Source organism: Lepeophtheirus salmonis, chromosome 2 (assembly GCF_016086655.4).
Source record: "Lepeophtheirus salmonis chromosome 2, UVic_Lsal_1.4, whole genome shotgun sequence".
NCBI lineage: Eukaryota > Metazoa > Arthropoda > Copepoda > Siphonostomatoida > Caligidae > Lepeophtheirus > Lepeophtheirus salmonis.
Genome location: NC_052132.2, coordinates 5,901,343 through 5,918,171, shown reverse-complemented (window position 1 = coordinate 5,918,171; position 16,829 = coordinate 5,901,343). Strand labels below are relative to the sequence as shown.

At 32.4% G+C, this 16,829-nt stretch overlaps 1 protein-coding gene across 1 annotated transcript in view; it reads right to left on the bottom strand.

Annotated features, from left to right (window-relative positions):
• Myo81F (Myosin 81F) overlaps window positions 1-15,198 on the bottom strand; it is a 102,869-nt gene extending 87,671 nt beyond the window's left edge. The window contains 2 exon segments of the mRNA XM_040727964.2: window positions 1,897-2,003; window positions 14,984-15,198. Coding sequence (XP_040583898.1) covers window positions 1,897-2,003; window positions 14,984-15,014 — 138 coding nt within the window. The 5' untranslated portion in view covers window positions 15,015-15,198.
• Between the last annotated feature and the right edge of the window lie 1,631 nt (window positions 15,199-16,829).

The following is a 16,829-nucleotide window of genomic DNA, read 5'->3' as shown; positions in this document are numbered from 1 at the left end:
GGTTTTTTTTTTTTTTTTTTTTTTAAACTAATTGTTTTTGCCTCAATATATCGAAATATGAATTAATTTCAATTACTCAAACTTAATTAATTATTGAATTATTATGTGTTGATATTTCAATGAACCACCCGTTATAAGAAAAAGTGTAAGACGTACAAAGAATGGTAATAAACATAAAACCACATACCAATATATTAAAAACCTACAGACATATCATTGTGGTTTTGATAATAAAGTTATTTTCTTTGTAAAAACCGAATCATTGAATTCAATGGCCTGCATAATTACATACTTGCTTTAAAGTCATTAGGACTTAAGCAACAATTGAGAACACAACTCAAGACATTTGCAGCTTGTAGCCGTAGTTTAACAATGAACTTTGAACACCAATAACAGGTGCATATTCGTAGGTAGGATGATTGTCTGTTGTTTTGGCGGCAAGCCAGAAGTGTTTGGCGTCGGTTAAAAAACCCCGGTATCGAACAACGAAGTATTTATTTCACAATCGTGGGAAATACAGTGTCCTTTTCGCGATCCAAGGCGGTTGAAAGAATGTTGAGAATGCAAACTTCTTAAAACTGAAAAGGGCCTTTATGTGAAGAGTCAAGAGGTGATTATGACTCTGCTCCAAGCCACACTGCAAAGAAAAATTTAACTTGGTTGTCAGATTTTTTTTGACTTTGTGGGAAAACATGTTTGGCCTCCAAGCTCACCAAACCTCGCCCTCGTGGAATTCTTTATGTAGGGCGCAGTTGAGTGAGACATATACAAATCCTCCTATAAAACAAAATCCGAGCTGATGTTCAGGATCCGGGAGGAATTCTGGAGTCACCCAAAGGATACTCTCATTAAGCTTTGCTCCCTTGTCTGTTTAATAGAGGTTGTTGCACACTGTACGTATTATATTAATTCAAAAAAATTCATTTGACAAAATATAGGCAATAAAACACCATTTATACAAAAAGTACCAATCATTAAAGAATTTACTGTCAGCATGGACGTAAACCTATCATACATATATGGTGCATTTATAAACCAATGGTTTTTACTAACAAGAATAGACTCAGTGCAAAATTGCAAGCCAACATATTTATTGACAATGGAGATATGAGCATTTAAAGATTGGAAAATTTAAGTCAAAGATCCGAGTAAAAATCTCCTCCTAAAAAGCAGTCTCACTTGAAAATCCCTATAAATTTGAAAAAATTGAGTAATAATAATAAAGAATACTCATATAAAATGCTAATTGGTAGCATTTTGGGTAAGTTAAAAGAACAAGCGAAAATGAACCTGGTAACATTGACAGTTTGGAAGGGGAGCGCCTTAGCTGTCGTGACGTTTCATTAGATCAGCTACAATCAGCTCTGATTAGGTGGAAGAAGAAATAAAAAAGGACATTGGCAAGAATTACTCAGATGTTGATCCTTAATTCTACTGTAAGTCCAACAACTACTTACAATGATAAATCCATATAGTTAATCTCCGTCTTTCTTGAACTCACACAAATGTTCAATCCAGTTGTGAATAAATCAATGATAGCTTATATGTTGTAGAAAAAGAGGTTTTCATTATTTGTTTTTTTACATGCCCAAAATACAAACGATTTTTATTACTAAATATAGTTTATAAACAGTGATCTCTGTCAACAGATTTGTCGTTTCTCAAAGTTATCATTTTTTTTTTTATGAAATTTCCTCAGATGTGGTTTTACATTCACCACAATGTAGCCAATATTCACATCCCTAATTATAATAACCTACACAGTAAACACTATATTCTAGCGTGAAGAATGGAAATGTTTGTAGGGAACTCTATGTTTCAGCCCAAGAGCAAATGTTAGATATAAAAGAGAAATCAAAGTAAAAGAGAGAATATTAATAAAAAAAAGTGTCCTACGTAAATATTGTCGTTTTCATATCTAACTTGAAGATTCTCATTGATCCCATGTTCATCGATATTCGAAATGACCGTCATGTCCGGAACACCATCTTGAGGCCTGCATCCTGGAATGAAGCATAATAATACAATTTATTAAACATATCATAAGCTCATTAATACTTTTTTAATACATTAATATTATTCATACTATACATATATTAAGGTGACCCACAAAAATCAGTCATTTGTAATTCTACTATATTTATAGTGATTAATCTACAGTTTGGTTTGACCCAGGATATGTTTATATTGTCAGGTCTAGGTAATTTTGCCGCGAACATTTTCGTATGACAAATTCGTCGCTTTAATTGTTTTTATAGCAACATTCCTTTCATTCTATGCAAAGAGTTTTTTATACATTCCTTCTAGCATCAAAGTAAGGTGCCACTAGTCAATGAATCCTTTCAAAATGGATACATGATCCAGGATCAGCGACTCCTTTTCCCTTATAACCCCTTCTCCTTCATTATTGCCTCACTATTTTCGATTTTTATTCTTCTTTAGAACTACATATAGCTAAGTCACAACAGTAAAGACTAAAAGTAAAGTTCGAACCAGATATATAAATAGTAAAAAGGTGGTGAATATTTCATGCGGCAAAATCTCTATGAAGCGAAATAGCTGGAGGCAAAAATGCATGCAGCAAAATTACTGTAGGCAAAAGTGTTAACAGTAAATTTACCGGTTACTTATATAGCCGCCCATCTTCAGATAACCGCTAGAGCAAGAGGTTGTGCAGTATAAACCTGGGGACCTCAAGGCAATCTTTTTTTTTTTTACGTTAATAAATGGCAGTTCCGACGGCCTCTATATATGTTGTTAAACGGTGTTTCTGCAGATGAGAAAACTATCTACGGATACGATACCAAATTTCAAAAATTAAGGATTTTACACTGCTGCATTATTTGGTGGAATGGGGGGAGTATGGGGGACCTTTAATTTTTTTAGAAAAAAATTCCTTAAAAAATATTTTGGGACCCTATCTTTGCGCAAAATTTTTCATCCCGACGATATTTTTTTGTAGGGAAAAAAAAATTACTTGATTTTTTTGGTGGGTAGTGCTACAGCCCCTCCAACATCCCTCCCGTAGACACCCCTTCAGATATTGCCGCCTATTGGCGCATGGCTGCAAATAAAACAACCTTTCAGATTTCCCAAATTTGACCCCAGACACACAAAAATGTATTAAATAATCCAGTGACTTCGATAGAGGTTAAAAACACTTCTAGGAACTTCCTATACAATCCCCTTTGCTCCAGGTGAACCCCTGCCGCTTCAAGAACCATAAAGGATATATCTTTATTTTCCCATATTTCTTTACAATGGCAACTCCCACGGCCCCTATCTATATTCTACGTTTTTTCTGCAGATGGGAAAACTAATTATCCTTAGAAGAGACAGATCGATCAGTACATAAAGAGTATAATTGCGGGCAATCTTCCTAGAACCAGTTCTAACATCTCTCTATTCCAAAGGTTATGGGATAATTAATTCTTTATTAAATGCTTAATGTACTTAAAATTTCAATAAGATACACGTGCTTGACTTATGTGCCTTGAAATGTCCTTGGTCCAATACCTAATAGGGACACTCTAATAGGTATTTATATATATTAATTCAATCATCAGATATGGTAGGATGACGGATTCAAGGTTTTGATATTAAAAAAGTGATAGAAAATAAGAAGGTAGTAGCAGACTTATTGTTATAATTCTTTCTCCTTATACTAATCAATTTTCACAACCTATTTGAAGCAAGAAAATTGGAGAAAAGAAGGCCTATCTCCCTTTCCTTTCTTTTATCTTATTTCTTTTTTAGAGAGATTCTAGGGTTTTAGTGAAAAAGCTTAAAATCAAAAGGGTAAGCATCTACAGTGTACATAAGCAAATCGTAGTACGCAAATTAGAGCTCTATTAACCCATTATTATTTGCAATGGAGGTTGGGTTATTTAAAAGAAACTGTTCAAAAATATATCAGCTTTCATACGCTGTATTATTGGTTGCAATACTTAATTAAACAACAGTGCAGGGAAAAAACAAACAAATTACAGATCATCTCCGTACCCATTAGGCTATAAATGAGATTGCGGACATTGTGAATTGTTCTATTGAGGTCGTCCGTGAGGCAGGAGGCTCATTAACAGTGACAAGAAGACAGGGATTGTCACTGAAGATTTCTTAAACATTGGAATTGAAGCCAAGGAGTATAAGGAGGGGATGAATTTCTGGTTAGATACCAACTACCTCTAAGGGTATTACTCTTCACAACAAGAATCACCACCTCAAGCTTGGTGCAAGGAACACTAACCGATTTCTGGCATCAAAAATTGTAGCCCCCTCATAATAGGGTTGCTTGCCACTGGACTATAGAACATGGGGCATTGTGGAGAACAATGCCTGCAAAGTATCTCACCGCAATGTTGATTACCTGAAGGCCTTTGTTGGGAAATCGTGGGCTGACATGTACAATGACTACGTCATGAAGGTGTGTAAGACCTTCATGCCCAGACTGGAGACCATTGTGGTCACAGAAAGAGAAGATACATGAGAAACAACTGTTGACATAATAAGCTATCATTATAATCAAACATATACTCTTGATGCTATGTGCATGATGTGGTTCTTAATGAAGTTGATTTAAATCTGACTATCAAAAACGGTATGATTTACTTACGCACATTGTAATTTAAGTACAAATACAAAGAAAATAAATGGAAGAAACTAAACCATTAGTTTTTGTTGCAAGAAGGCATCGTGGAGTTGTCAAGGAGGAGTTCATATAAAATGAAGCTTTCCTTTTTGTTTTGTTTTTATTCTTAAAGAAAAAACTATCTACATATACATTAGAGTGTTCTTTTTTTGGCTTCATATTTTTAAATATTATAATACTTCTTAAACCTGGAAAAAGTTTCCGAAGCCCCCTCCTCTTTTTAAGTCTGTTTTAGGTGATATCGGATATGGAATACAAAATGGTCGAACAGGTAGTAAATGCATAATTCCTTTATAATCGTAACTAATTTTCATCAATGAAATGTGATAAAAATCAGACGTATTTTTTTGCTCACCGCTAATGAATTTTCTTTTCTTTAGGTGTTGTCATTATCCTTTCATTCTTGAGGAGTGAACTTCCTTTTCTACTACAATCAATTATAGTCAAAACCTGATTGAACATATGGGCGTACTCATAAAAGACGGAGAGTAAACCTAAGGATTAGTTGAGGAGCTATAATAGTGAGTCTTTGTTTGACCAGGAGTAGAATTAAAGATCGACATCGGAGTCATTCTTGTCAATACCCTCCTTTAGTTCTTTGCACCCCTCCTCTCTTGTCACGGCTGATTGTAGCTGATCTCCTCCAAAACATTCTTCAAATTCTCTGGGTTAAAATACTTTATTTTCAGTTTCTTTTTGTTTGACATGCCCATTCTACACACGATTTTTATCACTAGTGATAAGGACCAACGGTATAAAAGACTGATTGTAAGACTGGACTAAACCGACACAGCACTGCTCATAGCATCATATTTGGAACAAGATTACAAGAGGCCAAAAAATGCCCAATTTGGACACAAAAGCAGATATTTTTCCAAACTAAAATGACCTATACAATCCCGAAAATGGCCTGACCGCCCTCAAACTTTGTCAAAGACAGTTTTTTATTGTTCCCAGCCGAAAAGGTAATTGGACCGTCGGATACAAATAATAGCTCAAAAACGAGACATTCTAATATACATATATTATGTACAAAATACACAATACATAAATGGCATTTTTTTGAATATAAAGTAGTTTGTAGTCTGTATTCTATTATGTAATAAAAAGGAAGTTGGAAGAATGATAAATGTAAAGTAAAATAAAACGGGAAGAAGAAGAAGACATTTCAACAAGAGCAACAAAAAGCATAAGTAGGTCAAGACATGACAGAGAATTTAACCGCAAGAGGGGTCAAAAAACATTAGAAAAACAATCTCTAGTTTTACAACTACATAGATATAAAGTAGAAATTAATTTTAATCCAGGTAATGGAAAAATATATATAATACACCTGATAATAATTCATATTAATGAAGCAAGGTTTGTCTGCAGAGGACTCAATTTTAACAACGAGTGTGTGTAGCTAAAGCTCAGTGCGTCACATGAAAAAAGAAAAGAAAAGGGGGAGCACATTATATATTACTGGTGTCCCCATATTTGAGGCACACTCAAGCAATCACAAAACTGTTTACAAGATTTTTTAATACAAGATCTTATCTTTCTAACGCCATCCAGCGTAAACCGATTACACTTATAAAATGTAAGATACAAATGACTAAAGACACTTACTAGAAAAATACACCAATTTACTACACCTATTATTTAGGGTTGTAAATTATAAGCATTTTTTATCACGTGAGTCTTTTGTTGCCTTTTTTTGTTTGTTGCTCGCTCAGGATTATGAAATGACTAAAATAATTAGTATAGTTTGTTTTTGTAAAAAGGACAGTGGAAACGGAAATTCAAAAAATAATCACTAAATCTTTTCATAGTAATGAGAAAATAAAGATTAACTAACAGTCCCCCTTTTGGTGCCCTACCCTGTACAAATAACGCAGCTTAATGAGTAGGGTTGTAAATCGTAAGCATTTACTGTATATAAATAAAAAATGAAAGTGACAATTTGACCAATGTTTGGAAGGAGAGGAGCTTCGTTGGCAAGACGTTTCATTCGATTATGTGAGTCAGTTTGTATTGATCCTCAACTCTACTCAGAGTCCCTCAAGGACTTGCACTTGTAAACCACCAACAAATCCTCAACGTTGCTCTCAAAAAAACATAACTCACAACTCTAATTATGGGTCCTAAGAATAAACAATGTTATCGTCGACATCAAAAGCTTCCTTCATCAAATAATTCATAAATTATCACCTTAGAATGTCCTATTCTAGAAAAGCATTCGTCGGCATTTCGTACAAATTTATGTCCATTTTTTCTTTGTTAAAAAAAGTTAATCCTTTTTTTGAGTTTTATTTAATCTCTTATTAGTGTATATATTTACAAATTCCCTGCGCAGTATCTCCGATCAATAGGTATGGGAAACCCTAGAGAAAAATAATAGTTTCATGGTTATAATTTGATTTGGTGTAATTTTTTTAAATGCATGAATTGGATTGGAGGTTTTCCCGATCCCAGATGAAATAATAATAAGGTTTAAACAAACTGCAGTGATTAGTGATGCTGTCTTACAAAAGTCAAATACATCAGAAATACTCAAATCAAATCATAAAGTGGCATTACTAATTAGGTGGTTTAAAGATTAAATTTTCGGTTTTACGGTTGCTATATATTTGAATCGGGGATAAAATTCTAGTGAGTAGATGGCTCGAGAAGTGAAATACTAGAGGTTTAAAGGGCGGAAGTAGGAGCCCTAGAGCCAATAATGATATATATGTTAAAATAAATTTCCGGCACTAAAGTTTTTAAATGTTGAAGGTTATTTCTCCAAAATAATTTAACAACATCCCATTCATGTTAAGAATGGTCTTAATTACCATCAATACTGTTCCCCTCTTATCCCCTTCTCTAGGAAACGTATTTCCCTACTAATCAAGAACAGGGCATGGGCCCCTCGAAAACTAGTTCTAGACTCAGTGAATCAAGTTAAAGATCGTAAAACTTTGAGATGCTCTAACTAAAGATGCGTCTACCATCAATATCTTTAATATTCTCAACACTACGCAAAGGTAAAAAAAAAAGTAAGTTGATATAACTTAGATAAGATATCAACAAATAGATATATGATGATATAAGAACATGTTCAAAAGAAGAAGTTTGTAGTACCTATGTACATATATTTGAAATACTGGGGCAGAAGGGAAGTCTAGACAGAGATAAAATTCTTAAAGATGAAATAGAAGAAAGAATGTTCTAGCTCAAAGGATATAAAAACATCATAGACCTTTATACGCTAATATGTGTACATAGTTTTTTTGTAATCCTTTTCAAATTAGAGCGTTTTCACGCATTGTTGATGTTGACGATTTTGAGATACTGACCAAGCATGTTTTAGTACAATGAAAACCTTCTTCTTTTTTTTCATGAATAGAATGGAAAATAGTGAACCATTGGGGGTCAAAATGGGACCAACAAATTTAAGTACATAAACTTTATTCTCAATCAAAATCTATTTCTCTATTGCCTAGTTTTATTATATATCTAACACTAAAATATATACGCATACAATCTTATTTCCATGGTGTGGATAACCAATTAACTATAACAATGGAAAGAAATATATATTTTAATCAAATTTTTCTACAAGTCTTGTCCCTAAATTATCAAAACGTTAATTAATTGTAAAATTCTAGTCATGTTATAAGGATTTTTAGTACAAATTACTTAGATTGAATTTAAAAATCACTGTGAGGCATTAGCATCAATTCAATACATTTTTGTATGAAGGTATGACACTTCAACACATCATACGTTTAAAATAGTATTTTCTTGTGACCTCAGCATTGTTGATGTGGGTCATTTTAGGAGACTAAACAACCAAGTTTTATAAGAACAAAAATCATTTTTGCATTCATATTAAGAAAATTAGTGAACTATTGGATGTCAAACTGTAGTGGTGTTCACAGGATTATATATGTTTTTCTTTGTTTTTTTTGGCGGGGGAAGGGGAGGGGATTTGGAGAAAAAAAATGAAACATTAAGTTAAACATAAATGAAATTTTAAATATTAAACTTTTTGCAAAAAAAATCCAAAATCCACAGCTATTCATAGAATATATATATATATTTTTTTTTTGAAACAAAAAAATTTATAAAATACTTAAGTATTTCCAAAAAAAAAAATTTTTTTTTTTATTTCAAATATATTTTTACAAAACAAAAATTAAATATTAAATTTGTTCACAAAAAAAATCAAAAATACACACTTTTTTACAAAAAATTATTTTTCTTGTGATAAAAAATTGAAAAATACATAGCTACTCACAAAAAAATATATATTTTTTGGAAAATCATTTCAAATATTGAATCCATCAAAATCAAGTACTATAGTCTTTTCAAAGACATATAAATTAAGATCTAAATACTTTCCACAATTCTGCTGCATAATTTGACACAATTACTTTTGCTTTTAAGAAATCATAAATAAAAAATTTACATCTATTTTTGTGCAAATTTTTTTCATTCTAACCAAAAAAAATTCTAGTAAGAAGCAAACATTGAAATGGTAACAACAAATAAAAGGACTTAAACCATACTTTCTACCAATAATGTATCTCTAGACTGCCTCATTTTAATATATATTAAAATATAAAATTGATTTAAAATATGTTACTACATCATTGTACAATCATATTTCCATAGTGTGGACAATAAATTAACAATTACAATGGAAAAATACGACATTTGTCTTTAATTATCTTACTTTTCTTGTCCTAATACCAAAATAATAATAATAATTGTACAAATATTACTAAATTTAGACAAATTTAAACATACCACTTTGATTATATTCAAATGTCAGTGTTTATCATTGGCATCAAGTAGTATGCAATGCAAGTGTGAAGTCTTTTTATATTTATAAACCCATTTGATGTAGTTTGAAAAAAAAATATTGTAAATTTGTCAATTTGATGTAGTGAAAATATCAATTTTGAGCCCTTAAGAGAAAACGCTCCTTTGGATTATGAATTCATTAAAAAATGTCATGAATATAATTAGTGACGTCACGATACCAACATTTAGTATGGTACACAGCTATATTAATAAAGCAAAGCTTGTCTGTCTGTTGATTTATTTTTCTGTCGGATAAAGATGCATTTTTTAACAACAAACTCATCAAAATAAAAGACTAAATGACTGACAGTGAGTGCTCTAGAGACAAAATTACTCCCTGGCTCATCACATCATATTAAAAAATAATTCTCAAGCTCTTACTATTATTTTGTCATTCTTGAGGAGAGAAAATCTGTGTAATGAGTAACTATGACTGAGTGTGCTCAGGAAAAAAAGATGATTGTTTGGAGAGTTATCTTCTAGAATATTAAAGCAAGGGTTGTCCATTAGTCGCGTCTAATTACACAGGGCTATGGCGGTACAACCGCTAGAAATATTATAATATTGAACTTGAAATGAGATATAATGACGACGTTAACTGTACTCCATAAAAACTCACAGAAAATATTTAAGGAATTGGACTTGTAAGCAAAGACTTGAGTGGAACTTGCAGTATGAGAACTTTTACCCACCTCTGTTGAGAAGTAAAGCCTCTAATATCTATAAATTAAAACCCTATTGTTCTAATATCAAGGAATTAATTCTTTTATCCATTATTCCTTCTGCCAAATAAAATCCTGATATCTCATTTTAAGCATCATATTTATAAATAGGTGTATGCCCAATCTATTTTATAAAGTATAGGGTTATTTGAAGGTTCCTAATATAGATACATGGATATATTTGTGATAAGTATTGACACACGCATCTGACTTAACAACTCCATCCTTCAGGATGTAATATATATATTTTTTGAGGAGGTCACAGGGGTAGGGGAATAGGTAGGATTCCAAAATTAGTAGTGCGTAGAACCACCTAGATAATCATTGAAGGACATAGGTACAATAATACTAACGACACAATAGTGGATTAAATCAACTTTAATCTCTTTTAAACACAAAAGAGACAAAAAAAAATGAAATCCATATAATCCTTATTAGTAGGAAATGTCTGGAATATAAGTATATGTATATAGTGCTATGAAAAGGTATTAGCTTTCAACAGAATTCATGAAATAATACTTACAAAATGACCTGAAAAGGGATCCAAAAAATGTTTCTTCACGGCTAAAGTTCTTATTAGGGATCTGATTAACCTGAGAATCAATCTTTGTTGTGTTTTTTGATATTTTAACCCTTCGTTACTGAACATTCTTTTTTAACATAGGGTAAAACTGTGGTAAAAGGTTACCCCAAAAATAAAATAAAAATTATTGCACTATCCAGGGAGGAACGACAAAATTGTCACCCTAGAGAAGACGACATATTTCCATTTCAGTTTGATGAAAAATAGTGTTATTTTTTGTAGCAGACAATCTACTAATTCATCAGTTGTGCATGACTCTTAAGAGCAATAGGAGCCTTCTATCATGTCTGAAAGTGACGCAATGTTGAACGAGCGAGATCGGGGATGCACCGCTGAACAATCCAAACTTCTGCCAGGAACCTTTTGCTTAAAATCCAGAACCATCACTGCACTACCATGAATAAAAATGAAGTACTCAGTGTGATAAAGACAAAGTTTCCAGCCACGATTAGGGTCTCTGATGTGGTTCTAAGTGAGGGCAACATCTTGCCACATCACATGTTCGAAGTATGCTTCAATACCAAAAGTGTGACTGGACGTGCTGAAGAGTGTGGCGATCCCCTGGGGAAATCAGTTGGCCACTGGCAGACCCTGGATGTGGTAGCAGGATTAAGCACCAACCACAATTCTAAAGAGACCCAGGCTTGGATTCAATGGGAGAGTAACCTTCTCTCATTTGGCCCCACCTCCCTTGACTTAAACTCACTCGACTACTTCATGTGTTCATCTATCATGAATATCACAAAAGCCATCCTGAGTCGGCACTTGTGAAAAAGACCTCCTCTCGGTTACAGACCCGAATTCGATGCAGTGATTGAGGCTAAAGGCGGCTATATTTAATTTATGTCATCTCTACTACATAATCAAGTTACCTGAATTTATTTGTTGAATAAAAGCTTAAAAATAAAGCTATGTTGGTTTTCTTTAGGGCAACAATTTGATTACTTCACCTTGTACACTGCTGGGCTTTTTCGACATAATGTTTTTCTTTTTGATATATACCAAATTTGGCTTTCTTTTTTTTTAAATTTAGAGTTCAATTTTTTGAAAGGGATCAAATTTGAAGGAATAACTTTTTTTAGAAGATAAAACTGCTAGAACAAGCTTACACAGGTCATGGGCTATTCCTGGCTCACTTTAGTAAATGGAAAAAAATAAATGGAATGCCTGTATGTAAGTATCACAGTACAGACCATCTTATAAACAGATATCCTGCACTCTTGCATGAAAGATATCAAGTTATGCAAGAAGAAGATGAAGAAGTTTGTGCTCTGAAATTTATAAATGTACAAAAAGAAAAGAAAAAGTTGATAGCAATATCAATGCCTAAGTAGAAATCCGGATCTACTGTAGTAGTATCAATACCCCAATGTGTGGTAGTGTTCTTTGCCTCAGTATTTGTATATTCTAATCACGTGTATGTCCATGGTAAACAATAATAAATTTTAACTAATCTTTCCTTGTGTATAAGACAAATTGAAGCAAAAAATAGATAGTTTTGACATTACAATTTTTTTAGATAATACGATTTTTTTTATAGGTATAAGTATAAAATTCACCAAAATTGGGGGGGGGGGCTCTGGCTAGTGTTGCATCAGTCCTTATTTAGGACAGAGGACCGCGGTCTAGTCTGGTCCCACTGGTCGGTCCTTAAAGAAGGTAAATCGATCATTCATGACGTCAATGAGGGTTTCTCCTCTTTTTAATTATTCCGTTTTATAATGGAATAGATTATATAACTAATTAACAATATAATATCCTCGAATTATATTGTATTATCATGAAAAATATAATATTCCTTGCAAGATATATGCAATAATCTTAATACATCTGATTTGCCTTAATAAACCATCGATATATTATGAAAAGTTCCAAGGGTCGGACCTAAGACTGGACCGAATGAATATGGAACAACAGAAAACTACATCTATCATCTTGCGTGACAATGCAATATTTTTCAACAAACTTTATATATTATAATCTTCAAAACATAAAAAAAACTCTCCCAATCAAAATGAAGAGGTGATGTGATTTAAAAAGTGTCTTGTTCGTACGGAATAATAATATCATGATAAATTACATTTTGGGAGTACAAATATTAATAATGTAGCATCTTTTAACAAGACATATTTTAAATCCCATCACCTCTTTATTTTGAAAGAAAGAGCTCTTTAGAAATAAATAGTTGTACACGTATTTCGTCTACACGTATGATATCTATGGTAATCAGCCTATTTTCGATTAAAAATGTCATTCAGTGCAATTAAAATGTAATGGAGGAGGGGTCAAACTCAGAAATTTGAAGACGTTATAAAAGAAAATGTTTATTTTTGCTTTGTTAGATAATGGACAATTTTCTAGCTCGGAAATTTGGAAGTTATGTCATTGGCAAGACAATTTGTTTATGCAGTAATGGCGTTGCAAATACCAGTTCCAATATCTATATGGGGAAGGTATTTTCTTAAATATAATAATATAATGCCTTCATTGTTGACGACCAGGGGTCTCAACAAATAATTTTTCAAACACAGTGGAATCCGCTTAAGGGGGACACAATTAATAAAGAAAATTCATTTACAGTGGACATTTATGACCATCAAACAATATCCATTCATTTTTTCTTCTTTTATTGGGAAAATCCATTTTGGCTACTTTAAGAAATGCAATGTGTGGATCCTTTAAAAGGGTTAATTATAATAATTTATAGATAGAAATTGACTGATATTTGTCAAAAATAGAAATGTAATCTACACTCAATTTTGAGAAAAGACATTCTAGCTTGCTTTAGTGTGGTTCATTATTCAAATTTGTGGGATGAGTGTAGATATCATAGAATTTAGGCTATTGTTTAGAACCTTTATTTGATATAGGATACTTATATTGGCCCTGATATAAGCACTTTCAAATAGAATTTGTCAATTGATCATTGTTAATTGTGGCGATCCATTTTGGCTACTTGAAAGTTCAATCTGTGGTTCACCCAAAAGGCTATTAAGAATAATTTATTGAAAGAAATTAACGAATATTCATCGAAGAAAACAAATTTAACCCACATTCAATTGTGAGAAAAATCATTCTAGCTTTCTTTCGTGAAAACAGACCATATATTAGAGTCAATGATAGGCTTATTATTCAAATTTGTGGGATGAGTGTAGATATCCAAGTATTTAGCTTTATTTTAGAACCTTATTTGATTTAAAAGACTTATATATAACTCATTCAAGTAAAGTATGTCCCTTTCTCATTCTTTAATTGTGGCGATCCATTTTGGCTACTTGAAAGTACAATTTCTGATACACCCAAAGGGTAATTAAGAATAATTTGCTGATTGAAAAGGACGATAATTCGTATTAGAATAAAAATATAATCCACACTCAATTTTGAGAAAATCATTCTAGCTTGCATATTAGTTACATATTCAAGTCAGTTATAGGCTTTGCATTCTAATTTGTGAAATGCGTTTAGATATACACTAATTTTAGCTATATTTACAAACCTTTATTTGATTTTAAAGACTCATAGTGGCACCAACATGGCTCCTTTCAACCATTAAATCTATCAATTTATCATTTGAGACCGATACAATGGATTATTAAGAATAGTTTGCTAATATAAATTGACGACAATATATAAAAAATACAAATGTAATTCAGATTCAATTTTGAGACAAATTAATCTTCTGTTATTTGTTCCCGAAACAAAGGTTTTATTCTATTAATTTCTGTGAATAATTTAATATTCCTAAAATAAAAGAAACAGGGGTACACAAAAAAAAAAAAGAGTATGAAAGAACTAGAGAAGAGCCGGTATAGATTTTTGTTTTATGTTGTATTTTTATTATTATATTTCCCCCTCTCCCCCCTCCCATGTCACAACCCCGCCTCAGGAATAATAACTAGCTAGACGCCATTTCTTTCTTTTTTCATAATTTCCAAACACTATATACAACAAGGAAGAATCACTATCCACATTTTATATTTATTGATATAAAACTATCATCTAAAGTTGTGAATAAGAATAATACTTTTTAAAATCCGGGGAAAAACACAGGGATTTTTCTTTTCTTAGATGAATTTAAAAAGCATCGGAGGAGGGGGAAAGGATCAATAAGAGACAACCACAGCCCGGCGGGCCATTGAAAAAAAGAGTTGAAATGATAGAAAGGACATAAAATTTACTTCAGTTGATTCCACATACCTATTTGACCCTGAGCTCCTGGCAGCACCATTCTTTGAATTAACTAATTCATCCGTATAAAAAGGAAATAATAATACATATAAAAAATACAGACACAGAGGCTGTAACTTAAAACTTCATTTCACAATATAATATGTAATTTTATTTAAAAGCATCACTCTTAATAGTAATTCTCACTGAGTACACGGGGTCTCCCCGACACATGGATTGAAACTAAAGCAAAAGAGAAATAACTGCAGGAGGAGCACACTTTTTTCCTCTTTTTTTTTTCTCTCTCTCTCTCCCTGTACATAGTTCTACTACAACTACTATAAAAACGCGCTCGCCCAAAAAAAGCTCTCTCTTTCATATTAATAATATTTTGCGCATGGATGTTGTAAGGGATGAAAGATGCGCGAGGTGGTGGTGGTGGTGGTAGTTAGTGATACTATTGATATTATATGTTTGAATTATAAATAAATTGGAGTTGTATTTATGAATGATAATTATTTTCCTTATTCGAACTTTAATACTTTTTGAATAGACATGTGAAATAGGATCTATTTTAGAATGTAGTTCTGAATGGAGGACAGTGAGGATTGTATTATCATAGTTTATGAACATAGAGGCTTGCTTGCAGATGTACGATCATAGCAAGCACGGCAAAACTCAATAGAATTGTAAAAGATACTTATAACACGAAAACATTATGAAATGTGAAAAATCCATACTCAAAGTAAAGTTGATATCACTAGAAAATGATGGCTCGGAGTGATTTGAATTTATTGATCAAAATTTGACTTCTTTTTTGTATTTAAAATTTGAGATTTTGTCAGATTTTAACTGGATAGAGGGTGTCCTATTAGCTATTTCTGAACATCCAATAGCCCCTACAGGCATAGAGTATGAGAGGTAAAATCGTAGATTTGACTTTAAATCAATCTAGATTACTTTAAGGGTGGATATTTTAAAAAGCTACTCAATTGAGTTATGAAAGGTAGGGACTATTCTGGTTAATAAACAATAAATAAAACTTTCATAAAATAACATTTGTCAGCATAGAACCAAAAAGGAAAATGGATTTGCTACAAGCCCAAAAGACTGTCAAGGTGATCATGAAGGTCTTACGGTGCTACCAGACTCTTGCTTACAAGGCTAAAAGCATGGTGGCTTCAGATACGAGCCTTGAGAGATCCCTTGGTAGAAGTAAACACCAAAAAATAGGGATCATGGAAGTCGTAGACACCTCCAGAAGTCCCACCAATTCAATGATGCAGCTTGCAAAGCCTCTCAATATCAGGCATAAAGCCTCAATGTTGTACTCATTTTCATTTTTGCAAAAGTTTACACTATTTATTCGTTATCAAAAAGTCCAAGATTATAACTTGCTCACTGTATAAGTACTGGGATTTGACTCTCATTAACGGGTCAACTCCCACGTATAGAGAAATTACTTTATAAAAACATACATAATTTGATATTTTATTTTATGTAAGTCAAGACGGAACTTCCTCCTCCCTCCTAGCTCTATTTCTTTAATAACAAGCTGTACATATATAAATGTCGAATGCAATTAGACTCCTCAAATTTTATGTCAAAGGTTATAAGATTTCCAATGCATTTTTCCGCTAACTTAGGCCCCGTTTACAAGACAATGTTTTTAAAAAGTAGACATTGTATTTCTTTAACTCGGATTCAAAAAGTTTGACGCCCACACGAGGAAGAAATATGTTTCATTCGAGTCGGTTAAGAATGTTGAGGTATCTAAGGGTAATCTTTAGTGATGCCAAAAGGGAACATTTTGGGCTCGTTAAAAATAAAGAAACTGTAAATCAACATTCTAACCTTGGCATTTTGAAGAATGTTT